This window comes from Parus major, chromosome 1 (assembly GCF_001522545.3).
Source record: "Parus major isolate Abel chromosome 1, Parus_major1.1, whole genome shotgun sequence".
In the NCBI taxonomy this organism is placed as follows: domain Eukaryota; kingdom Metazoa; phylum Chordata; class Aves; order Passeriformes; family Paridae; genus Parus; species Parus major.
The window spans coordinates 78,185,306-78,212,146 of NC_031768.1; the positions used below are offsets into that span (position 1 = coordinate 78,185,306).

At 39.6% G+C, this 26,841-nt stretch overlaps 1 protein-coding gene across 1 annotated transcript; it reads right to left on the reverse strand.

Moving 5' to 3' along the window:
- On the reverse strand, positions 1-26,824 carry MTNR1B (melatonin receptor 1B). The gene is made up of 2 exons (XM_015647149.1): positions 26,570-26,824; positions 1-5,176 (listed from the first exon to the last, which is right to left on the reverse strand). The coding sequence occupies exons 1-2, from the start codon at positions 26,784-26,786 to the stop codon at positions 4,308-4,310; spliced, it is 1,086 nt and encodes a 361-aa protein (XP_015502635.1). The 5' UTR covers positions 26,787-26,824; the 3' UTR covers positions 1-4,307.
- Between the last annotated feature and the right edge of the window lie 17 nt (positions 26,825-26,841).

Sequence of the window (26,841 nt, forward strand, 5' to 3'; positions counted from 1 at the left end):
CTGTTTTATATACATATTAAGAAATATATACAATCTTCCATATATATTTATTCATTGGCAAATTTCCAGACTGGTGCAATTCATTAAAATACAACTGGGAAACGAAAGTAATAATTTTTATCTAAGTATGTTCTTAAAGTAAGAAGTGGAGGGACAGAAATGTGTTTCTGCCCCTGCGAATGACCCAGGCAGAATTATTCCATTCGGTCAATAATTTACTGAGAAGTCTCATCAAAGTCAACAGTAATAGGACTGTGCCTTTAGTTTTAATTCTTCCTTGAGAGTGACATATTCACTTGCCCAGAGAGAAAGGATAAGACTGCATTTTTTCAGTTTCATTTAGACTTTACCACACCTCCACTTCTCTCTTTACTGAAATAGAATATACAATTGGTCTTCACCCATCAATGCAAGAGTAAGCTTTTTTTAAATCTGAAATCTGTACTGTAAGAACAATTCTAAAATACATTTACTTCTTTTAATTAACAGAAAATACAACACTCTTTAATCAAGGTAACACTAAAAGTTTGAAAACACTCCACATTTTCTGCAAACAAACTTTTTCCCTGAGGCCTTAGTTTTTCCTTCACTAGTTACCTTGTGCAAGACACAGGGTCTACCTGACTTTTTTCCTCTTTTTTCTTAAAGTGCCTATATCAGATATGCTGGTGTAAATACTTTTATATAACAAAAGTAATAATTTCCTCAAAGATGTATAAATCTGTTCAGAGCTGATATGTTCTTCCTGACTATACTTTCAAATCATGCTATAACCTTATCAACTCTCTTGACAGTGCATTTATAAAGTTTTCCTTTAAACTTAACTTTGATTTTGAATTAAAGTAAGAAAAGGGACAAAATTAATTTAAGGCTTCTGATGTAGGTAGAAATATGCATTACTACACAAAGACTTTTTACCATCGAGAGCTGCATTTAATCGTCTAAATGTAATTTTTATGCATTTGAATGACTTGCAGAAAAATTTAAATTCTATGGATTTGATTGATTTCCAGGTCAACTCAAATGCAACACTTTGTAGTAATACATGATGTAAAACTGATTTTAACAGGCATGAGCTATTGTCCATACATCAGGACTCAGCAAACAGTGGTACCCAGCACAATAATAGCAAAGTTGGCTTTGTGGCCACCATGCAGTGCAGGGCCCCTTCCAGGTAATGCTGTGGTGATAAAATCCACACCTAATAATTTAGCACTGTTCCAAAAATCTTCCATCACTTGTGAGGCAGGATCCAATTTTGGAACACTTCTCTCTGTGACAAGCATGGGTTGCCTGGAGAAGTTGTGGATGCTCCATCCCTGGAACTTTTCCAGTCCAGGCTGGATGGGGCTTTGAGCAACCTGGTCTAGTGTAAGGTGTCCCTGACCAGGTCAGAGTAGCTGAAATTAAATGATCTTTCTAGTCCCTTCCAACCCAGGCCATTCCATGACTCAGTGATTCTGTTCAATCACTTGTGTGAGCTTCATTTAGGATAGTTGGGAACATATCAGAACAAGGATTCTGAAAGTGATATTTAATTTTTAAAGAGCAGATATAATTTGTAAAATGACTTTATACAAATTTCAAGTCTTCTCCTCATGAGTATTGAGAGTGATAGCAGCTCATTTTTATGGCCAAAGAAGTGGTTCCAACATTTAAATATACTTTATGGAGCCAAACCAATAATTTTTGGACTCTATTCTGACTCATTCCAGTGAGAGATAAACTGAGGTCTACCAATTTACTTCTAATAATAGTTCACCTATAAGTCAGACAACCAATTTTGACTTTCAAGTCAAAATTTTGAGTACTCAGAGATGTCAGAAAAAGCAGGATTGTCAGGAATCAAATTTTATATTCTTTCCTACAAGTTTCAGAGATTTTGAAACTCCTTATTAACTGTAGGGGAAATTTTACCTGTGTATATACATGTATATTGATTTTGTATCATGTATACTGTATATATATATAAATATATATACAATATACACACACACACACATATATATATAATGTATATTGATTCTGTATCTTGCTGTAGAAGTCATGAAGAGAGACAACACATATCAAAATTGTTTCAGACTTACAAAATTACGTTCCAGGTAAAACCTACTTATTAATGATCGCTACTTTTAGCCACAATATTTTTATTTTCTGCCACGAGGTTATATTTGTCCCATCTCGTTATTACCCCTATGCACAAAGTTTTCAGCTTCTTATCAACTTACTGCTGTATGAGTCTGAGGGTACTGAATTACTGAGATTATCAGAAATCATGTGAAGGACATGAAAGCAGCTAAAATAATAATCACATTTGTTACATTGCTGTATTTTACATAGGCTTTTGGCAAGCAAATACAACATTCAAAATACTGTGGTACTTTGATATTTTTCTATCACTCTAGCAACATAAGGGTGATGTTTAATACATCTTTATGGCTTCAGAAGTATATTTGCTGTACAAATTAATATTACTACAGAAATATTTTTCATAATAGCCAGGTCAGGAAATCCAAACTGGAATGCAGTACCAACCTGGATTCTTCACTGTCCCATTTCAATACCTGACATGGATTTACCAGAGACCTAGCTCCTCTACCCTGAACAGCACTGCTAAGAAATGCTAAGAGTAATGTGCATTTCAAGCCTAATGATAAAATAAACTCATTGACTGTGTGCTTGCACACGGATTCCTAGTCTGATTTAGAGATTGTACCACAACATTGTATAAATTACTATAATGCTTTGCAGGATAACCCAAATTGTAATCTGATCTGCACAGTCATTGTTAAAATGCGTTACCTGGAAAAGCAGAAATCCAGTTGGAATTTGAGCTTGAAAGTAAAGTGGAAAATAATCTTTTTATTTTATCAACTGCAAATATGAAATGTAGGTAAACTATTTATGGGATTAAGATGACCTGTCTTTGCCTGAAATGTGTGTATGTGAGCTACCTAATCTTTTTTACAGTCAGTGAAGGTACAATTACTGAGTTCAGCTGATCAGCTCTCCTGATCAATAAAGATATCTGTTTCAAAAGAAAAGGAAAAATTTCCTAGAACTGTAAGGACTATTGAGAGTATTTAGAAAATGGATTGTGTGCAAACATCTACACTGGGTTCATCCCAAATTAAGCAAGATAAATCCCTCTCTAGCTATCCAAAATTAGGTGTTTGAACTAGTAATCAAAGCTGCTTTTAAAGTCAGTGAAAGGAGACCAGCACCTCCACAAAGCAATTCATCTTATCCTTGGGTGTGTGTTAATCATCACAGATGGAAGGAAACATATCTCCACTACAGGGAGCCTTGAAGATTGTCTTAGGTTAGACATGAGCAGTGGGTTTTGTTCGAGATTGGATGTAGACACGTGAGTCAAGTATATCAGCTACCATAATAGTCAAAAGGGCTTCTTCTTTTGGTCTAGCATTATTTGAGATGATCTAGGATACCCTGTCTAGTGTTCAGTTGCCACTCCATAGATCACAGGTCATATACTATAATTTCCAGTCTGTCACAAATGAGTAAGGTGTGCTAAAGTGCATCAAATGACATTTTATATAGATATTTTGGTAAATAAATGAACTTCAATGAAAATTCTATCTTTTCTAAAGGAAGAATATTATGTAAGGTAAACCTATGAGAAATCAACCAATTACATTATCTACCATAAATTTACCCACAGATGATGAACAGTATAGACACACTTTATTCCCATTCTCAGTGTATGTAAGTATGAAAAACCTGTGAGGAAAGTCTCTAATGTTAATATTTGCTTTTACACAAATATTCTTCTCTCCAGTTTACAAACTGGATTGAAAGACACCATTACTGCCACCAGTACATGCACAGAAACGCAGTGTTTGGCTTATGTGTGGACAATAGAGTGTCTGTCTCACCGTCTGTTCAGATACAGAAGGGAGGAAAATACCACTCTGGAGCCTTGATGAGCTGCTGTACACATAGACTCACTACATCTTCTAAGAAATGAATCCTGATCTTGTATAAAGAATGCAAAACTCCCGCTGAAGTAAAAAAAATACTTCATTCATATGTCTGGAAGCAGGATTCAGCTCTCAGAACTAAAACAGCTTGCACCCACCTGCTGCTTTAATTCTGAAACACATTTTCAATTAATATCTTGTATAAATCATAAATACAGAGCAATTTGCTTTACTATGAAGACAGTATTCCAGTCATAAACTGTGATCCAAGTGGAAACTCCGCAAAATTCATCAGGAATGACCAGAACATTACAACTATGATCTTGGTTTTCTCCATGACAATCTCTTGCATTGACTATTACACATTTACAAGGTTTCAGTTTTCATTTGGTTATTGTTGTTTAAAGCAGGAGAAGGCTTGCTCTTCTGGCCATCAGTTCCTCCTTTGGATGTGTCCTGGAAGAAAAGTCTTGGCATCCACAGTGACATTAAAATTCGTTTATATTCATTCCGAAAATTCTGGTTAAGAAGACCATATATTATTGCATTAAGGCAGCTGTTGAAGTAGGCCATTAAGTAGCTTATAATGAATAGCCATTCAGGAACTTTTGGTGCCATTTCCGTAGGATCAATGGCTACAGCCAGTCCAATGAAGTTTAGAGGTGCCCAGCAAAAGGCAAAAATCACAAAAACAACAAACATGGTAAGAAAGTTTCTGAAGTCACTTGGCTTCAACCTTGGCTTTGTTTCTGACTTGACTCGTCTTCGAACTTGAAGCACTAAAACCCAAATTCGAAGGTAGCAGAAGCTGACAATGGTGATAGGAACGATGAAGTGAATGACCACAACAGCTATTGTGTAGTAGGAGCTTGCAGTCTGGACAAACGTGCATGAATAGATGCGTGGATCATACTTCAAAGAGCCAACAAAAAAATTTGGTACAGTTGCAATTACTGTTAATATCCAGACTAAGGAGACATACAACATTGTATTCCAACAGCTGTATACTTTGTCATAGGCAAAACTATGACATATGTAGCAATATCTGTTTATTGCAATTGCAGTGATGTTGAAAATAGAGCCTATTACACTTAGTCCCATCACAAAGCCACTTGCTTTACAGTGGGTTTCACCCAGTGTCCATCCATTGTGGAAAATAGCTAAGAGCACCAGTGGGTATGGATACAAGGCCACCACCAGATCAGCCAAAGCTAGGCTCACCACAAATGCGTTACCTGGAAGGGAAGAAAAGCACAGAGGCATAAGTCTGAAAGCAAGCATAGCTGTGAAGAAGAAGAAAAATGTTACATTACTTTGGATGTCTCTAATGCTAAATTATTGGTGATGTCAGCAAGCAGCTGGTATATAGGACCAATGGGGAAATGATTTTACAATGTAACTTGGAATACCATGGAAATAACTGCAGCAACATAATGCTTCAAATTATTATTTGAATATTTGAAAAATTTGAAAAATTATTTGACTGGATTATATCCTCCTTGCTCTTTATATCTTTAATAAACATAGCCATCAATGAGCTGTTACATAAGCACATGTTGAGTTGTTTAGGTGTAGCTAACTCCACACCTGGATTGATAAAATGAAAAAGAAGAAAAGGATAAATTGTGCCAGGTAGGTAAGCCATTATGCCATTCTAACCTATCACTGGAATGCTAACAGGCTTGACAAGCATAAAGGAGAAGGATATACAAAGACTAGATAGATAGCTATTGCAAGGTTGTGTTATTTTATGTATACTCTAAGTTGCTACCCAATACTCTGTAGATATTTTCTGCATGAATGGCCAATCCATACTGCAGTTGTTTTCTCACTGGATTGTCTGAGGAAGAGTGAATTGTCTACACCACCCTCTGCAGAAAGGCGTATTTAGTTATACAAAGAAAAGTTCCATGCATGCCAGAGAAAATATTCATATTTTCTGCTGATGATATTAAGGGAATATAGGCAATATGGTTGAGTCCTATAGACTCTCTTTAACCAGTGTCCTTTTCATAAATTTGAAATTTCTGACATTGTATCTAAGGATATTTTTATAAAATAATGAGGTAATAAACTATATTCCTGAAAAATGATCTTCAGGAATTTCACTCTAGAAGTCAGAGGTACTGACTTTGAATTCTTGGCATTTAGGTAAAATAAAATGTATATGGTTTGTGTGGTTTTGTATATGGCTTGCATACTCTTTTTTCTTTCCTGCATGTCCTTCACATCATGAACTGATAAGGAAAAAAATCAAGCAATTTTCAAAATTGTGCATGGAACACAGTAATTTTTTAAAAAGAGCAGTTAGATGCTCTACTCTACAAATTATGAGCTTAATAGTCGTCAACTAACAAAACAATTCTCCATGTCATATTAAGAATGGTATTAAATGGAAGTCGCAAAAGCAACAACCATGTAGAAATATGCTCATCAAAAATGACAGAATTTCACATTTACTCTGTTTGCTCCACCTGCTTACATCTGTGGCTTCCTGAATGAAGGAATGGGGAGCTATATTTCTCCCATATGCTTTAGAGAACCACCATGCTCATCAGAATTTGCACAACAGCAAGAAAACTTAATGGAAAGCAGGATTATTCATCTGTACCCTCAGAAACAGCCCATCTCAAGAGTGGTGCACAGCTTACTTTAGATAGTTTCTTGTTATATATTTAGTAGCCTGTTTTATATGTTTTAAAAAACTACATGAGTCTTTCCATAGCTGCAGCTTTATGATTTGTGAGGAAATGATTGAACAAATTAGGGAGATGATTGAGTGGACCATGATAACTTCAAATAAGCAAAGCAGGAAGCATATAAGCCATTCCTATGATTGTTGTGAATCCAAGCAAGCTGCAGTCACAAGGAAGTTTCAAAATAGACACAGAGGAAAAAAAAATAACAAGAAGAAGGAAGTGTGGGAACACCTTGATTTGAGACTACCACTGAAGATTGTTAGAAAACATAAAACAAGTATTAGTCAGTAATGGCCTAGATAAAGCTGATCCCTTTTTGCAGGAAGGATGAGATGACTGTGAAGGCCTCTTGCAGCCATGTGGTAAACAGGACAAAAAACCAAAATGAACAAAAAACAGGGGCATATTTATCAGAATGTATTTATGTCATGGCAACAAGAATAGGAGGGAAGGAAGGAGGGAAGGAAGGAGGGAAGGAAGGAGGGAAGGAAGGAACTGTATTTTCTGTTTTAGAATGCCTTTTGGAGAAAGAGAGAATTTAGTCTACTGTGTGCACTAAGATTAATCTAAGCTCTAAAGCCTCCCAGCATCAGCTTCTACCCAAAATGTAATTGTTCAGTTGAAATAGAGTGGGCATTCAGCTCTTTCAATCACATTTGGAAATTTACTGTAAAGTACACTTAGCAAGATATTTTCAAAGTTTTGAGTGCAATTTAGGACTTCTTGAAAATTCCAGGTGCAATGAATAAATAGAATGAGCAAGGAACTTGTCAAAAACTTAATTTACTAGTTTACAACCCAGAAGAAAAATGGTCCAATATCTATAAAGGCCTCAGGTGATTTGTCACTTCAATGGCTTTTTAGATGGCTGAATGTTTCACTGTACACTGCAAAGTAAGGTCCAATGGCCTTTTTCTGTCTTTGTGGATGACTTTAGAATTAAGTTTAATGTTTATTACTGCAATGAATAATCTACAGAAGTAGAGAGAAACTTTCCTAATTCATAAAACATAAATAATCAACATTTTGAGAAATCAAAGGTCTTAGACATCTTTTATGTGCTTGGAGAAAGTAAATGTTCCTTGATACACCTAACCCACGGCTTTTAGAGTGGCTTGAACTACATTCATAACGTAACTAAAAAGGTATCTTTGTGTTGTTTCTAACAAAATAGAAAGCACAGAATTTTCATCTAGCTGGAATTATTATCATTGCTTCTGGAATTTACTTGATGAACTTTGTTTCGGATTTCGGATTTCAGAGGTATATTCATTTGTACACTGGAATGGAAAGACCCCTTAATTACAAGTAGTAGCTACTAGAAGCCAAATGTCTTGCCAGGTATTCAAAAAAATGCACTTCTATACTGTTTTAAACACTGATAGTTGTATGCATAAAAAAGAAAATAAGTTCTGATATTGACTTTGGGTGCAACAGAGCTAGATTGGTATTTCATGAATCATTCCTGCTTATTAGTTTGCTTACTACAACTAACAGGAGAAGGAGAACAGTCACACCCTCTTGTAATCTTGATATGACTTGATGTTATAGCAATTTACTCATGGAACAAAATTTTTGGTAAGGCCAAAACTTTTAAGGGCTAAGCATCTGCCTTCTGAAAAGACAGCTGACTTTTAATGTCTCTACTAAAACCAGAAGCAATTGCAATGAGCAACTATTTTTCTAAAGGTTTTTCTTCTGTCTTTGGTTTTAAGCTAGTGAAAATGATTAATTATATATCATGGTGTTGTTTGGGGTTTTTGTTTAGGTAGTGTTTTGGTTGTTACGCAATTGTTTAACAAGTTTTTATACATTGCATACAGACATCACCCTCTTCAGCCTATGGCATCAGCAGCAGGTGGAGCAGAGAATTAAATCTTTCACACACTGGCATTTGAATTCCCTGTGACAGAGCAAGCCAAGACCTAGGGTAAGCTTTGATTTACTGAGACATGTTAATTTGGTATAATGTTCAACAGTGTGTTTCTAACAGAAGGTGTAGCACAATGCTCCAAAAAAATACCAGATGGGTGTTTGTTTTCTTTGAATATGACAGTTTAAAGGCAGTGATATGCTCTTTTGTAGTTATGTTTCATGTTTTCAGATACTAGTGAGGTTTACTGCATACTTTGATATAAGGGAAAGGGACAGGCAATAGATTTCCACTAGAACGGCATATTTTAGAGACTTAGCCAAAAACATAGCATAAACAATGAAGCAAAGCTGGTCTTCAGTTTATGGAACATCCAGGTTATTTATTTTTTAGGAAATGTGTGTTCTATGGAACTGTTTAGAATTATTGGTCACTATAATTATCCTCCTATATGTGCAAAATAAAACCCACCACTGGAAGTAGAACCATAAAATCATTCAGATTTGAAAGGAACTTCAAGACCATTAAGTCCAACTGTTAACCCAGCACCACCAAGTCCACCACTAACCCACATTCCTCAGTACCACATCTACACCCCTTTTAAATAACTACAGGGATAGTGATTCCACCCCTTCCCTGATCAGCCCGTTCCAGACAACCCTTTCACTGAAAAAATGTTTCCTAATATTTATTATAAACCTGCCTTAAGTGCAACTTGAGTCCATTTTACTCTGGTCCCTTCCCTTGTTACCTGGGAGGAGAGACCAACCCATTCCTGGCTTCAACCACCTTCCAGGTAGTTTTAGAGAGCAAGAAGGTGTCCTCTGAGCCTACTTTTCTCCAGGTTAAACACCCCCAACTAATTCAGCTGTTATCCTTCTTTGGACACACTCCAGCATCTCAGTGTCTTTCTTTAGAGGGGGCCCAGAACTGAACACAGGATTCACCAGCGCTTGAGTACAGGGTTGAGTGCCCTGCTCCTGCTGGCCACACCATTGCTGATACAGGCCAGGATTCCATTTGCCTTCTTGGCCACCTGGGCACAGGCTGGATCATGATCAGTCACTGTGGACCAGTACCACCAGGTCCTTTTCCACCGAGAAACTTCCCAGCCCCTACCACCAACCTCTGGGGCTGCCTGGGTTTATGGTGACCCCAAGTGCAGGCCCAGCACTTGGTCTTGTTGAACCTCATGCACTTGGCTTCAGTCCATCAATCCAGACTGTCCAGATCCCTTTGCAGAGCCTTCCAGCCCTCCAGCAGATCAACACTCCCATCCAACTTGGTGTTGTCTGCAAACTGACTGAGGAGGCACTCAATCCCCTTGTCCAGATCACTGATAAAGATATAAAACAGGACTGGCCTGAAGAAGAATGCTGGATGCACAAGAACAAAAGCTTAGCATGTAAAAAGGAATTTGAGATTGTGGCTAAGTGACTTGCAGACTCCTGGACTGGAACAAAGTTCTTGGCTCTACATCTGCAACTATGAGTAGTGCTGGAAGCTACATTTGCAGGAGGTGAATTTTAGGCTTATTAGGCAGATCTCTCAGTTGTGGACACAGATTTACTGAAAAGAGGTATCTAAGTTGCACTGTTGTTTTAGTGATCATCATTTTGGCATGCTTGGCAACTAGGCATGAATGTAGCCCAAAACAAAACCTTCACTTTTTCTGCATGCTCAATAGGCTACAGGTGGAAAAGTGCTGTGCTGTTAAAAGCTGAGTAAAAAGGCCTGAGGACTGTAGCCCCTGGGTGTACAGTTTTGCTTGCCTGTAGCTTCCTGTGGTGCTGGCGGGGACAGTGGAGATTCTCTGTTGCCACCTCATGTGGAAGCCACAGCAGAGACAACATATTGCATCACCAAGCAGGGTAAGAGGAAAACACCAGGGGCTGGTTCTTCCAGAGCAAAACACTGATCTTTAATCAGATACTACATTTGCAGGGTGATAAATACTTTTCTGGGCTTCTGATACTTTCTGAGATTGCAGGAGCTTTTCCAGTACTAGGTATTTTCAGAGAGAAAAGGGGAAGCAGAAGAGGCAAGACAGGCTCTACTACTAGAAATGTCACTGTTGCCTAGTGGTTAGGACACTTCCATGATAGAAGAACCCTTCTTTGAAAAAGTTTTAAGTTTATGTCTCCCGTAGTCCCCAGAGAGTGCCCTACTCACCAGCCCTGCTGCTCTTCTGGGGTTAGCGTGCTTGTCTCTTTCTAGGTTATGTTCAAGAATTTCAGCCTAGAATCAGAATACACAGGTTATCACTTGTATTGTAGAGTGCTCTTTATCAGTATGCTTATTTTTAAAAATGTGAAAAATCCTTCTCATGATTTAACAGCTGGCAAACTGAGATAGACAGGCGCAGGAACTCTCAAAGACACTGATTAGGAGGAATACTCCAGGTTCATGAACCTTTCTTTTACTTTTCCCTGTTAGATAATACCATCTCTGTTAGGCATACTCTGGGAAAAGTGGCAGCACTGGTCCAGCTTTCTTCTCCCAAATGACATCATAGTGGCATACTAATGCTGAGGGATGGAGCCAATAGAAGAGCTAGAGATATTAAATAAGGCTAGTTTTACTAAAAGCAAACAAAAGGTAGTGGTTGCTGCACTAGGTAGTAAATACTTAACAGATTTTGCAGATGTAAAAATTTTACTTGTGTTCAAGGGAAGACTGGAAAAGTACTTGTAAAAGTGCTGATTTGAAGTACATTTGAAGGTTCCTTAACAGACATGCCATACTAGGTTTATGAAATCCTCTGAGATAGAAGGAGTCACAAGTGGTAATAATACAGAAGCATCATGCAGGGTTGCTCTGTTTTCTTTTTCTCCTCAGTGCCTGCTTCCATCTATTGTAAAAGACAGCATATGAGTCTAGCTATGCCTCATTCTGTGTGTCCAGCCATCTGAAACTGAGCTGCATTTTTCAGCTGGCTCAGGGGAGAAGATCCCTTATATCCATGTCTAACAGTGAAGTCAGGCTCTTGCCTTGAGGATAGTCTAGGATGGAAAAGGCCCATGTTGTTGCTGAGAGAACCATAGACTTGCAGAATCGTAGAATAGTTTGAGTTGGAAGGGACCTTAAGCATCATTTTGTTCCATCCCCCCTACCAGGGGCAGGGACACCTTCCACTGGATCAGATTGCTCAGTGCTCCACCCAGCCTGGCCTTGGATGCTTGCAGGGTTTGGGCATCCACATTTTAACTGGGCAACCTGTGCCAGTGTCTCACCACCCTCACAGTAAAGAATCTCTTACTAATATCTAATCTAAATCTACCCTCTTTAGTTTCAAATCTGTTTTTCAGTTTAGATATCACCCGGGGAGCGAAGCCAACACTTTCACTCTGAGGGCCTAGCACTATGGCCACCAGTGGCAGCCCAGCCTCAGAACCTCCGGTTGCTGGGCACAATCACTAAATAACAACAAAAACAGACTGTTTTTTCACTGGTTCATGAAAGAAGTCATGTTTTTTGTATCTGCCAGTACATATCAGTTTAATTTTTTTCTCTTGAAGTAATCACAGCTGTTGATTGCTTCAACCAAGAAAGAATAGGAAACCTACTTGTACAACTGCAAGTATGAAAACTCATTTACTGCTGACAAAGGGACTAATATGAAAAGCTATAAAATACAACAGGTGCAATCTAGTTAGATCCTATAAAGAGCTGGGCAACCTATAATTTTTAATAACTTTCTTTTTCAGTGTCTCAGCACTATATAGCATGTCATAGAAAAAAAAAAGGTGAAATATGTAGCATTTTATAAGATATTACTTAGCTAAAGAAACAAACAAAAACCCTACCCCAAAACTTGTTCCAGATCAACTATAAAAGACCGAAGTCTGGAAGGAAACAAAGCAAGGATATTTCACTTCTAAAAACTCTGGAAAAAACTTTATTATGCCTTGACACATTTTAATTTATATTGTGTGAAACGCTAGTTCATTCCATCACCTTCATTATTACTTTCATCTTTGCTACTGTCTTTAAACTGTGTTTGTGTCAAAGAAAATTATGTTGTTTTTTTTCTTTGCTACTGCAACAAAACATTGCTCAAGTCCTTCGAATAACTTAACTTCCACCTTCTTTTAGAAAAGAAAGACAGGAAATTGAAAAATTAAAATAATTTTGTTCAAACTAAAACAATGTTTTGTTTTGTTAAGCTGTTTGGTTTCTGTTTTGTTTTGTTTTAGTATTTGCTAGCAGATTAGTTGAATTAAAAAGAAAAACTAACAAATCTCAGACATTAAAAAGTTCTATTTTAAAATATAAGGTTTAAGATATTACTGAAGATACTCAGGCTAACAGTCTGGTATATGAAGTGAATAAAACTGGGGACTATTGGAAACTATGAGACACGGAATCAATTTGCCAAGAGATCTGTTTAGCAAGATAAGGTGCATCCTGTAGTTTAGCCTTGCAGACCAATTTAAACAGCCCAGAACTTTTTGACCAGTGTCCCAAATTTTGGGATCTCCACTTACAGAACTGAAGTCATGCAAGTGGCAATTTCCACAGTGGTTTGCCCAACTGTTCCACAGGGCTGCAGGTGAAGGACTTGCAGCCTGTGACAGCTACCGAGACAAATATGTGCAAACCATGAACTCGTCAACTGGTTCCATCTGCAAAAATAAACCAAATCTAAGTCCATTATTCCTCCTATGTACTTTTGGGTGTTCCTGTGTTCAACTCCCAGACATGGTGGAGTATCCTGGATTTTTATAAAATAATGAAACACTGCAGCAAACAGAGTACATGGGAACATCTAATTGGGAAACACTAATGTTGACAAGTTGCCAATGCTTCTAAAAAGCTATGGAGTTCCTTCATTATAATCTTCTTTTCTTCTCTTGTTTCCTGTTTCACCAAGGAAGAAAATAGATGATACTTGATGAAAATGGCCATTATAACCTTTCAGTAAGGAAAAGTCTTACCCTTTCTGTTCTGAGTTTTTGGAAGGCCTCATTACTGTACATGCATAAGGAGATGAATGTCTTCAGAAGCTGTTGTCAGTCTCTGCCATCTGCTTCTTTTGGAAACAAGGTCTTAAAGCAAAATACAGTGACATGATTCATCTTATAATGATACTCATAGGTTTGTAAACAGCATGTGAACAGATGAATAAATAAAATGCTTTTAGAGAAGATGATTGTGTATTCTCTTCTGAAGTATTAGCTGCTTTGTGTTCCAACTCAATACAGACAAAGTGTGTAATGATCATTTGCTGAATCAAGGTCTTTTCTGAGAGCCAGCAGAAGCCTTGAAAAATATCAAGACAACTCTGCTGTGGCTGGGCCTGCAAGTCATGATGTTGTTGAGACAGGTAAATGAGGGGTGATAGGCATGCAACCAATTAGCCATAGAATCATGAAAGTTGGAATTATCTCTAGAGTTCATCTAGTCCAACCCTCCTATTCTAAGAGAGATAAACTGTAGTGGGTTGTTCAGAGCCACGTCCAGTCAGTCTTTCACTGTCTACAGCCATAGAGATTCAACAACCTCTCAGGGTGACCTGTTCCCGTAAGGAATCAGTGTATTTACTGTTTTCACTAGGGAATAGAGGCAAGATGCTGTCAATTTTGCAACAGATGAGGGGTCTACTTGACCTGCTAGATAGCAGAGGGTGCTTAAGATCATACCTGTTACTATGCATGCAGAGACCAGACGAGGTCATTACCAGTGAGTCAGACTTGCTTGGTCAGGAGAGGCCACAGTGCAGGTTAGAATAGACGGGGCTTTGGCTTTTTTTGTACTTCTGCCTTTGGATTCTTTGTGACAGCAGGACTTCTTGAACAATCTTTGACTAGACAAAAATAGTCTGAGCCAAACAGAGAACCTGGACCAAGAAGTATTTCCAGACCAGTAAATCTACAGGCTGGTAAAGGTACAGAACTTTGGAGGAATGTGGAGCATGGAGTGTGGTAAGGGCTGCACAGAAAGAGGCAGGAGACACCAGCTCCTAGCAAAATCATTTTCAGAAATAAATTCCCACTGGCTTTGGCAAGGTTAGACTGTTCCTCCTTATCTAGATACTCACATACTGGGTTCAGCTCACCCTGGCTGCAGAATCCTGTTCCACATGCTACTTTGATGATCTTTGAGCACTGTGAACTGACAGCAAGCAGCCCTTCAGACTAGCCCCTTGTGGCAGTTCTTGCTGATACCCCAGGAGTGACCTGGTGACCTGTGATCCAGAAAGAGAGCTGTGGGTGACTTCTGTCTGCCTAACCTACTGAGTCACACCTCTTTTACTCCGTGAATACACTTGCAAACTGGACCGAATCAATATAATTTTTATTAAGTCAGGCTCAAATGGAAATCACTATATATATATATATACTACATGATAATGTTTGAGGGTATTTGAAGGTCACCTAGTTCACTATTTTGTTTGCTTTCCATAAGCAGAGCAGATATTCTTGCTTCATCTTTAACCAGGAAGCTGACTGTACAGCAAGTTTTACAATCCTTATAGTTCTAGCTTACCAGGTGTTTCGTAAGATTGACTAAAGAGGATTGTATTTCAGATTATCTAACCAAAGACATAATTACAGGACCTCAAATTGGTTAATTTTTCTTTTACTTTGAAGCAACAGATGTCCAGTGCCGCAATTGGACTCTGGATTGTGTACTTGAGGTTTCATACCCAGCACCGTAATCATAGGTAAAATCTTATCAACTCTTTCAACCCACCTACCAGTAGATAATTTTTCCTAGGCAAATCAGTATGGTTAAATCATTCTTTTACAAGGCCTGCCTCAACATCTGATTAATGTGCTACACATTTTGCTTCTAATGACTGCGAAGGGATAAATAAAAAAAAAGAAAGTCTTGCTTAAAATGAAAACTGATTCAGAAAGTAATCTTTTGTCCATGGGCTCTAACCCCACCTGTGAATCTAATAACAAATACTTTTGCAGCCACTTAAAAAATATCACAGGGAGATTTCTTGTCCTTCATAGGAGTGCTCTAAATTTCCACAACACTCACTTTCTGACACTATATTCTATGCCAATAAAACACCTGGAGTATAATGGTGTACTATCTGACTTGTGGCAGGGAAGTTTGAATTTTAAACACTCTTTCTGTCATGACCTCTAACATAACAACATAAAGGCATACAAAGATAACAGTCCCCTATTAATCAATTTTTTTTTTCCTCTGTAACAATTCAAAAATTACACCCTGTGCTTTCCAGTGAGTAACAACTGATTTCAAGGAAGCTGGTTGGAAGGTTTAGTCTCTTGAATATATTCCCAAGATTCATAAGAACCTTAAGTGAGAGTTCACAGAAAGGAGGGATGGACAACTCTCAGTTGACAGGTAGTGACTATGCTACTGCATGTTTTTATTTGTCCTGAAGAAATACAGCATTTTTTAATATAACAGCCTTTTACTTTTCAGTAGAAAATCAGATTAGAGTTGACTACTTCTAAGAACATGTTTTAAAAGTCCTGAGGATCCCAACTCCAATGAATCAGAATGGGCATCTTGAATAGACACTTTTTTCATTAAACTATGTGGATAATATTGAATACGTAGGTTATTTTTACTTGAATAAAAAGTAGGACATAAAAATACCTAGATTGATTATTATTACATATTTTCATAGGTGACAGTCATCTCACAAAAGGTTCTTTTCCCTATTTGCACTCAGTTGAAATGTTGTGTATACTTGAATGGTTTGGATAAATGAAACTGGCTTTAGAATGAGAGGACACTGAGAATTTCAGGCAGTATTGCAGCAAATCAGAGACATGAGGATGCCTTTTATTGGTTCCTGTCTTCTTTGCAGTGATATATTTTACAATTTGCTGCTAGTGCTAAACTTACAATTAGTTAATATAATTATATTTGCAAGGGCTGAGATCCCAAATGGATATTTTTCCTGTTAGACTGTTAGCTCCAGTAGCTGCATGTGATACCTTCTGACAACAATTGTTGCCTACGTTGTGCAAATATGGCAATCTAAACCCACAGGTAAGCAGATGCTGTTCTATAGCAAGAAGATGACAATATTTATGGAACTATCATATAAACTATTATTATCTTCATAAGTTATTTAAACAGTGAAACTGATCCAAGTCCATAAAAAACAGCTGGAAAAAGTAGTAAGTCTGTCAGAAGGGTTGTGTTTTTTCTGCAGACATAATTTAAGTAGCACTTACTAAACAGTGCAATTAAATACCTCTACAATTGATAAATCATTAAAAAAAGAATCTCAACAGTCAAGACTCTAGTCATTTGATGAACATGTTTAGAGTGTTGTTATCAGTTTTCATGTCAAGATATAGCTGTCCCATATGCAGGGGAAATGCCAGGAAAATGCTGACTCTGATATAGATCAGTCCTTACCAGTATGGAGATCAAAAGTAAACCAAAAGATTCTAAAGCAGCTACTGTTGTTAGGGAGGACACACCACAGTGTTGCATCCACAGTGATTTAGACATGTTTCTGTAGGATTTTGCTGTCAGAAAATAGTTTTAAGCCCATATCAAGGTGGAAGGTTAAAAAGCAGAACAACTGCTAGAAAATGAAAACTGCCATAGCATTAGCATTTCTTTCTGCAAATGAAAAATGGTTTTATCAGCTCAGGATAACATGCCTGCTTTCATATGTATTCTTGGGAACAAGGCAATGTACTTGCCAGCCTGTGTCCAGGTACCAATATGCACTAGTAAAGGATGACTTCTAAGAAGCTAAAATATGAAGCATATTTGAAGGTAGTGGTACTCATAATAGATCTGAATTGGAGTAGGAGTAGAATTTACTCCTAGAGGCAGAGAACAGGTTGTCACCGATTTAATGGAATGAGAGTTGTCTCCTGTAACATCCTCAACACAGTGATTCAAGTCACTGGTGAACATATATCCGCTAAGAATAGATTAAAAAATTAGTCTTTCAAAATGAGTTGTCCTAGCGCTCTGTGGAGAGGTTTGGTCTCCTAGCTCTGGCTGATTGCGACAAAGAGCACCATGAATCCTTGAATTGCTTCTGCTGGTCCATCCAAGAATAGAGCTTTACTGCAGAGAGGTCATTCCTCATGCAGTCAGTGAGTCTTGCAAAAGGAATGTCAGTCCAGAGTCCAGGAGAGAGCTGGCAGGAAAGGGAGTGCTCCAAAGACACATAGGAACTGCCATAATACAGCTGCTAAGAGCTCCTTCTAATTTCCTGTATCTGAGAGTGTGTTTGCATTGGTTATTTCAAGAAGGGAAACTTATTCATACTCTGAGGTGAAAAAAAAACCCCAAAAGCAAAAGCAATGTGACTGTGTTAGACTAGGCCTTATGGAGAGCCTGGAAACAGTGTTGCAGAAAAAGCACTGCACTAACAGCATCCATTGGTTTTCCTTCCCTTGAAACTTGGGTAGATTAGACTTGTGTCAAATGAAATACACAACATTAATATACCTTCAGATTCTTCTTTACAAGTTCAAGAAAACATACTTCTGCAGCTCAAATAAATCCTTATCATTCTATTTCCTCTAAAGATAAAGCATACAAAGAGCTCCACTTGCTAAGTGGAATAGGACTTAATTATATATTCTAAAATAAAAGTATCTTGGACCTGGTCTTGGCAATAAACTTTCTATTTGCTTATCAATAAATAGAATACTTACTGTATAGGAAAAAATAAATTATAATTTAGAACAATGATAACTTGGCAATAATGTATTGCCAAGTGCTTCAAAGGAGGATGAAAAATACCCCATGGCTGCAGAATAACCTGCCCCAAGTTACAAATTTACCCTAAACAGGATTCCCTGTGACACAGATTGATAAGTTATTTTTCTACTTTATAATGTTTCTGTACTCCTAAATACTTCTTTCAATCCCTCTAGGCTCATAACTACCTCACAAACTTTCTATTTCTGAAATACTTAAAAATTCTGTATTCTTTATATTTTTCTCTTCTAGAACAATCTTGGGTTTCCACTTCTCACTTTTTTATAAATTTACCTCCCTTGTTAAAGAAATTTTCTTATTTTGAAAATTAGTAATATTGGCTTTTCATTTTGCTCTTCTACTTTTAAAATTATTTACAGGTTAACAAAGTTTAAAGTTATTATTTCATAAGTAACTTTGAAGACTTATTTCCTCATTTGGTTACTGTTTGAACCAGGTCTCACAGAAAAGAGGATGGAATTGGTGATGAACTTACTCTGTTTCCTCTCCAAGGAGAGAATAGAAGCATAATTAGAAGTATGAGATGAGTCACAGGCACATGACTGAATAGTTCTAGAAGATATATAGAAGGATTTGGAGTATTGATCATTTGGAGGTATTTTCCATGAAGAGGTTTCATATCTTTATGGACAGACTTCACCTAAGCATATGGGATACCAGCTTGCAATCCAAGCTGGCAGAATGAATAAAAAGAACTTCAAGTTAAGAGATGGGAAGAGAGCTTGAGAAGCAACCATGTAGTTTCTTCATATAACACCCAGGGCAAGGGAATTTTGGCTTCAGGAAGGTGGTGGCAAAAAATATAGAAAATAGGAGCTCAAACATTGTGGAGATCAACTGCAGTGGCAATATAAAAAGCAGTAGAGTCAGTTAAAGGGTGCCAGGAACCCATGCAATAAAATACAGTGGGACATAAAAATAAGACTTCATGGAAACAATTCTTTTAGAATAGAATTGTACCAGTGATCAGAGAAGAGAAATACTAACCAAAAGGTCCATTGTCTTCATAAAAGGAATTGAGAGATAGAGATAGAGATAGAGATAGAGATAGAGGATATCCTGGTGAAAGCCAAAATTACATTGGGGAAGTGTTGTAAAGACAATGTGGAGTGAAGAATGCAGAAACCTGAAATAGGATGAGAACACCTCCCTTTCAATAAAAAAACACTAATGGAGCCAGCTTCAGGATAATGCAGTCCTCCTATATAAAGGGGAAAATAAGCACAGAAGTGGCAGCTGAGTTCTGGACATACACCCGGCAGATTTCTTCAATTCAGAGTCTATTTGCCAATATACCCCAGCCTTTGTTTTCATAAAGAACAAAGGCATCCCTGAAGAGCCTGCCATAGAAAATAAGGTTGTATTGAAAACACATGAGATTATTTTGGTTAAATTAAATAGAAGAATAAACAAAGCAGACATAACTAAGAAGTGGGCTTGCACATTTTGATAAATAAAAGAAGCTAATTAGGAAAGTGAAATCAGTTGTATTGAGGAGCTTAGGGACTTGAATGTGGAGGAAGGTTGGCATTTCTTCATATTAAAGGTACAAAAATATTCTCTGCAATTTGCATCCAAAAGAGGGAAATATATAAGAAAAAGTTCCAGATCTAAATGGAGAAGAAGTTGTCTCAGTAAGGATACTGGGGGAAAGAAATGAGGCTAGAAGTAAAAGATACATCCACCAAAGGAAACTACTAGAGAGAGCAAAAATTGATAAAATGGAAACTAACAAACCCCCCAAACTTCTTTGACTTTGTAAAGACTTCTTAAATTACTAAAATGCCCTTTCAGCACAGTAAAAAAGAGGAAAGGAAAGATAAGTTACTGGGGGAGAGGGGCCCTGAAAATCAAGTTAAAATGGCTCCTTGGTTTGAAGAAAGATTTTGCTAGATCTTTTAATAAGGGCAATAATGGTGGTGTTGGGGACAAGGCAGGGTGACAGGTGAGGAGCTAGCATATCTACAATAAAGCAAAAATATCAGAAAGATTGAATATATTTGATGGCAGGAATTTTTTAACATCTGTTATCTCAGAGATAGTGTTGTGTTGTGAAAGTGTTGAGAGCTACATGTGGGACCTGTAAAAAGGGGCTGAAATGTTCTCTAGTCCTCACTGCCAGTAGGGAAGTGCAGATTTCTCTCAGGCTCGAGTGATTCGATTTCTCTCAGAGCTTGGCTCCCACATGCATCCCAAAGAGCAGTGTTGCCATGACTCACTTGCAGCTGTGGTGCTCTCACACTTTACTACCCATTTCCTCCTCCTTTGCTATGGTGCTGCACAAATGCTGTTTCTTTTTGCATGAATGGTGCTCGCAGTAAGTGAGAAAAGCAATTAGTCAGGGAGTAATAAGAACAGTAAAACAGTGTTGCCACCTCTGGAAGATTAATTTGTCTACCATAGCATATGTGCTAACATGGCACCCGTATTGTTGAAAAGAAAGAATGAAATATGGGAAATTGTTGAAAAGAAAGAATGAATTGAGAAATCTTTTGGCTCCTAATCTCAATTGTAGCCAAGAGTAGAGAGACAAACTCGGAGGGATAGGAAAATTAAAGATGCATGTACAGACAAATGGAATAAAAGCTAATGTGAGCTTATATGAAGTGGTTGAACCAACTAATCCGATCATCTTTATTTAATGAGAGCTGGACTTGGACTTTCTGGATCTGGGAGGTTGCTCTAAACAGATCTAGCCTTGGAATCACCAGGGCACCACTTACATTCTGTTACTCCCACTGCCTGGACAATGATGAAAGAAAATTGTTGTACCAAAGGGAGATAACCTACATTGAAATAATTTTGTCTGTTTCAGAACTATTATGTCACAAAACACAAATAGAACTAATGAAATTTCGTGCTAATACGAAGACATGGAAATGTCAAGATCTTTTTTTGCCAGAGGACTAAAGGACCAGAAAGTGGATAGAGTGTAATAACATAAGATATGAGGTCAGGTACTGAAGGAATAATTGTGTAACAAAAGAAGAGCTGCATCAGCAAGTGACTGCACCAAGAACAGTCACCTATATGATGCTACCACATAAAAGGAAAATGTGGCTTCAAGGCATACCAGATCCATTTTGTCCATCCAGGAAAGGACAGAACAGAGTAGAATATTAATATTAATTAGAATATTAATATTAATATTAATATTTTCTTGAGGGTCTTGGTGGTACTTCACTTCATCTGCATTGCTGTGAACAGGTCAGTTTTTCTGTTTAAAACAGATTAATTTAATTTGGATAAGTGATTGAAAAGGCCTAGAAAACCCAGGGGAATGAAGAGTGCAGCTACTTAGAGGAAACTAAAAATATTTGACTCGTTTACTAAGGAAAAAAAAAAAGGTTGAGGGGTAAACATGTGTTTACCCCCATATTAACATTGCACAAAAGTTCTCAATAGGTGGAAAAACTATCCATTCCAATTAAATGACAATTGTAATTCTACAAATAAAGATATCCACTCTAAGTAAGCAACTAATAATCAGAAAGTTAAAATAAAGTAAAAACTAGTTTGAATAGTGGTAAGAGATAGAAGAGCTTTATTCTAAGTGTTGGGTTCAATGAACTTATGTGAATAATGAAGCTATGTACCCATCAACTTCTTAGCATTGAGCACCTTCAAGCTGAATGTGAGACAGAATATTAAGGCCAAACACTCCAGTCCTGGAGCTAAGAATTCTGTAAATACAGGGTTCAAGAACTCAGGAGTACAAAAGCTGAAACCATCAGAGTGGGATCTCATGATCTACTCATCAAAATACATTCCTGTCAGCATCACTGCTGGTATTAAAGGACAGTTTTTCCTAGTTGTTTCAGAAACAAGTCTCTCCACTGTAGTTTTGTAAGAGATGGATTCCATCACAGGAAACAAATCCTGTATCCCAGTGGACAAGAACAATAATAGGGGAGAAATAAAGGAAGGAAAGAGAATCAGTGTGGTCAAAGAGATGAAGAATAACTGAAAACAGCATTTAACAATGGGGATCACCTACCTTCATCTATATCACAGAGATGTGGAGTGAAGGCTATGGAAAGAGAAAGAGCACGGAAAAAGACTACAAGACTTGCTTATATTACTGAACATGTCTTATTTATTAGATAGTTAAGTACCAATATTATAATTCTACAAGCAGGATTGTCCATTCTGTACAGATGTACAAATGAGAAGCACTGTCCATGTCTAAAGCCACATATAGATCAGACAGAACTAAACATGCAAATACACAGAGGTTCTTACAGGTAAAAGAAACATGGATTTTTATTTAATTTGTGTTCCAACAGCACCTTGCTATTCAAATGGAAATCAGAGTCCCAATGTGCTGTGTTAGCTGATATATATAGAAAGGAAAATAGTAGAGAGGGTGAGGAGGGCTGACAAAATGCACTAAAAATACCACTTTCCACTAATGCATTCTTTGGCAATGCACCAAGGTTAATATTAATATTCTGCCAAAAGTCAAGGGGTCCCAAGTCCTCATTACTATTTGAAATGATATTGAGTTAATGTGCCTAATTCTCACTTCTCACTGATTTTATGCTGGCTTTAGGGCCAAGGAAGTATAAATGGTTTGCTTTATCTCTGTCCTCTGGGAGATGCCTTGCTGGTTCCCACCTTCTAGAGTGCTTCCTACCAGGTTCTTACCCCAGCCCATAATGTTATAGCTATGGCTATACAAAAGTATCTTTAAAGTTCTTAAAAGCATCTAGTGGCTTTGATTTATTTGATGCATCTTCAGGATACTTGATCATCCAGCAAGGGTTGTTGAGCTCATGTAAACTTCAACACTTTAAAAGTTCAGCAATGTAAAAACTGCCTTCAACCATGCATGTTTAACTGAAGACACACAAAATCAATAATTGGTTTTGGAAATTCAGAACACATTTGACATTTCAAATAGAAAGACAGACTGATTAAATTTTATTATTTCCACACACAAAGTTTTATTTAATTTTGTAGTGTGTTGGATGAAATTACTCTCCTCCCAAATTAGAACTGATAAAAGCATTAATTTCTGTAAATTAAATCACTTTAAAAGATCAGAAGTTGCTCAGCCTCTCACAGAAAGACTGGGTGCAGTTATGTAAGACAAGCATGTTGATTCATACCAATTATGCTATGCCTTACTTGGAAGAGTTTTCACATATTTTCCCCAAAAGCAAATTTGAATGTAGGAAAGAGGCTTCTGTATGATCTGAAACAATCATTCTGTCGTAAGGCTGGCAAAATTCCCATGTTTAAGGAGTGAATGAGCAATGTCCAGAAACTCCACTCCTACCTATTCTTTATTTCGCTCCTGCTGAACATGATAGATTCAAGACCAAAGGCTAACAGGTAATTTTATTTCATTCTTGCACCTCCCATTATATAACAACATTAGAATAGATCTGCTTTTGGTCGTGCTTTAATTTCAAGGAGAGTGATCCATAATTACATTGTTTTCAGCTATCAGATCTCTCTGTGAAGTCTAGAAGAGAAAAGTGTTGATAAATCCTGGAAAAACTGCTGAAGTCCTGTATTGCTCTTTGAAGGTATGGTTACTTCTTGTGCCACAGAAATAGGCAGAGCTAGTTACCTTACTCCTTATGCACCTGTGACTTATTTGAAGTCCCAAACTTTCATCCAAGAAAAATCTCTCATTACTTTCTTCAAAGAGAACCGAGTGCTCATGATGCTGTATCTCCTCCTCTTTCCTTCCATCATCTGGATGTCATAACCATTTCCTAGCTTCATCTTTTTCTTCTCTGACAAGGTCTAACTCCTTTCATGCCATTTTTCCCCATTTCACTTTCTACTGCATCCGCTCCCCTTGTAAGTACAAATGTGTCATTTCTCATTTGCTCTGAAAGGAAACCTGCAAGTCCACCTGCTTTTCCATCTTCTTTCCTTGTCAGAGGCTTAGGGCTCCCAAGTACTGCCTTAGCCCTCCACCTTTCCCATCCCCTCTATCATTCCACCCATATCAGTTTCCAGCCCTCTTCCATTCTACTTCCTCCCTAAGAAATTTTACCTGAAAAGACTTCTGTGGACATTTACCAAAATATGCCCTTTCAGTTTCACCTCCAAGAGTCCTGTCTCCCTGATGGAAAACTAAGAACTAGCAATTTGAAAGGTATTTAACCTTATGAAGATTATGCAGAAGGAACTCGCTGCTGTTCTTCACAGTACTTATCAATGATAAAGAGATCTTTGGGACAGGGTCAGCGACATCAGATTAAGGATTATCCTAGAAGGAAATCAATTAGTAGGTATTTTAACTAGATAAGACGAGTACATTTGGTTTCTTTTGGTTTTGTTTTAGTTTGTGGTTTGGTTTTTTTCCCTCTTACAGTCCCACAGGGTGTCACAGAGCGCTTTAATCAGTATCTTGAAACTTACTCTTCCGGACATCACTCTCTTCCAGTCCAAATCCTCTCCTTTGCTGTTGTTTGGGCAAAGGGAACGTTTCAGAAGAGCCCCTCTCTTCCTCCCCCTGGCCGGGATTTGATGCCTCGGGCCGGAGGCCCTCTCCAGCGAGAGCCCCTTCCCTGGGGCGCTTCCTCCCCCCGGAGCGCAGACGCGAATCCCTCGGGAACTCGCCTTCCCCCGGTGCCGAGAGAGCCGGGAGAGCTCCGGTGAGTCACGGTGGGCCCCGCGGGACTCCCCGCTTCGCCGCAGCACTGCACCCAGCCCAGCCGGGCCCGGCCCGGCCCAGCCCCGCTGGCCCGGGGCAGCGCCCGGCGGCCCCGGTGCCGCTCGGGCCACGCAGGGCTCCGGCTCCGGTACGTGCCGGCACCCCCGGCCTCGGCACGGCTCTGCTCCTCTCGGCTTGGTTCCCTGGGACGGACAGCCCAAGCATAAGTGCACGGACCAGCAGCTGTCTCCCCATGTCTCCCTCGCTCAGCCAAAGCACCCTTCCAGAAGTTCTCGGGTTCGGTGCTGCTCGGTGGGGTGTGAGCGCTCAGCCCCGTGCCAACGGGACTTGGCGGGTCCCCCGCCTGCAGTTAAACGTGCCGCGAGTGGGGAGCGACGATTTACCCCTCCATAAACTGCTTTTTACCCTAAGTACGATTTAACTTAAAGCAAGGGCGAACGAGCGCCTACTCCCCGTTAGCAGGAGCTCTAGTCACCGCACGTGAGACACGACAGCGCTCGGGAAGCCACACTGGCTAAAAAAACCCAAACCAATACCCCCTCTATTCCCCAGGAGAAACAAGCCAGCAGCTCTCCCTCCTTCCCCGTGGCAAGGAGCACCCGCTAACACAAGGGACCGATGGCAGAGCCCTGGTGGCTCCGAGTGCGGGGAACGTAGTGCTTTGGGCTTGTGCCAGCTCCCAGCAAAGTTTGGTTACCCCGACCTGCGTGCGCATGGCAAAACGAGGGAACCCGAGCCTCGAAGGAATGAGGAGTTCCGGGAACAGCTGAGCACTGTAAGAACTGTAGTAGATACACCACAGTTTCGGGGGTAGCACTTTATAGTGCTCCGACACCAAGCATCCAGCTGAATGCAGGTGTGCCCAGCTCTGCGCATCAGGGAACAATCGGCTCCATGAACGGGGGGAGCCGGAGGGGATGTAGGATCCGCACGCAGCGGGACGTGCGCGAATCAGGGAAGTTGGCCAGGAGGCAAATCACAGAAGTTGGTGCGTAACTGCAGAGTTCAGTAGTTTGAAACACGTGTAAAGAGCCAGGCAGAGATGAGGAGATAAAGCCAGTAAGTTTCGCAAGTAAAAGCTCCAGAGCAACGTTCTAACACACACAAGGAGAAACTAGAGACACGATTCAAAGACAAATTCAAAGACCCCACTTTATTTGTTGCCTTCTGGTTGAAGGATCTACGATGAGGAGACAAGAAGGCGATTTCACGAAAGACTACCGTGAACTCCGATGGAAGCTCCAGAGAGCGGGCTGAGCCGCTTCCCCACGCACGCACAGCACCCTATCTTTAGGATTCTTGAGCAAGTTTTAAAAGCTCCTCCTTCATTCCTCCGACCGCTTTGGGCACGCTTTCTTTTGCCGGTATTTTAAGCGGATGGCAGCGATTTCCCTCCTCGGGAGCTCCATAGAGACCACATAATGCCTCATTAGGAACCACTGAACGACCTGCATTCCCAGATGGAGCGCAGGACGGAGCCCGAGGAGAGCGCAGGGCGGTGCGCTGAGAACGGTGCCTGAGCGCCTGGGGGTCCCTGCACACACTACAGGGCAAGAGCCAATGGATGGGGGCTCGGATCCCCCGCCTTCAGCGGGCAGCCGGCACGGACTCGACAGGCTGGCTGGACTCCCCAGGAAAGCTGGAAGCGAGCACCAGGATAGCGGCGGTACTCCGGGCGCTCGCTACTCCCTGCCACCGCCGGGGCAGGGTGCGGGGGTCAAGCCCTTACCTGAGTTCCTAAGCTTGCGGTTCCTGAAGACGGAGAGGATGACCAGGAGGTTGCCCAGGATGTCCACCACCGTGGTGAAGATCAGCACGCTGGACAGCACCGGCACCACCCAGGCGGGCCGTGGGGCGCCCGCCGCCGCCGCCTCCCGCTCCGCCAAGCCGAGGCGGCCGCGCCCGCCCGGGTCACAGCAGTTCCTCAGGGAGCCGTTCTCCAGCATCGCGGCCACCCCGTCCCGGCGCCTCCCCGCGGTGACCGGTGGCGGCCCCGCGGAC

Coding starts and splice junctions, on each gene's coding strand:
- MTNR1B (XM_015647149.1), bottom strand. CDS start 26,786: ATGCTGGAGAACGGCTCCCTGAGGAACTGCTGTGACCCGGGCGGGCGC. Junction 5,177..26,569: donor CCGCAAGCTTAGGAACTCAG/GTAAGGGCTTGA, acceptor CTTCCCTTCCAG/GTAACGCATTTGTGGTGAGC.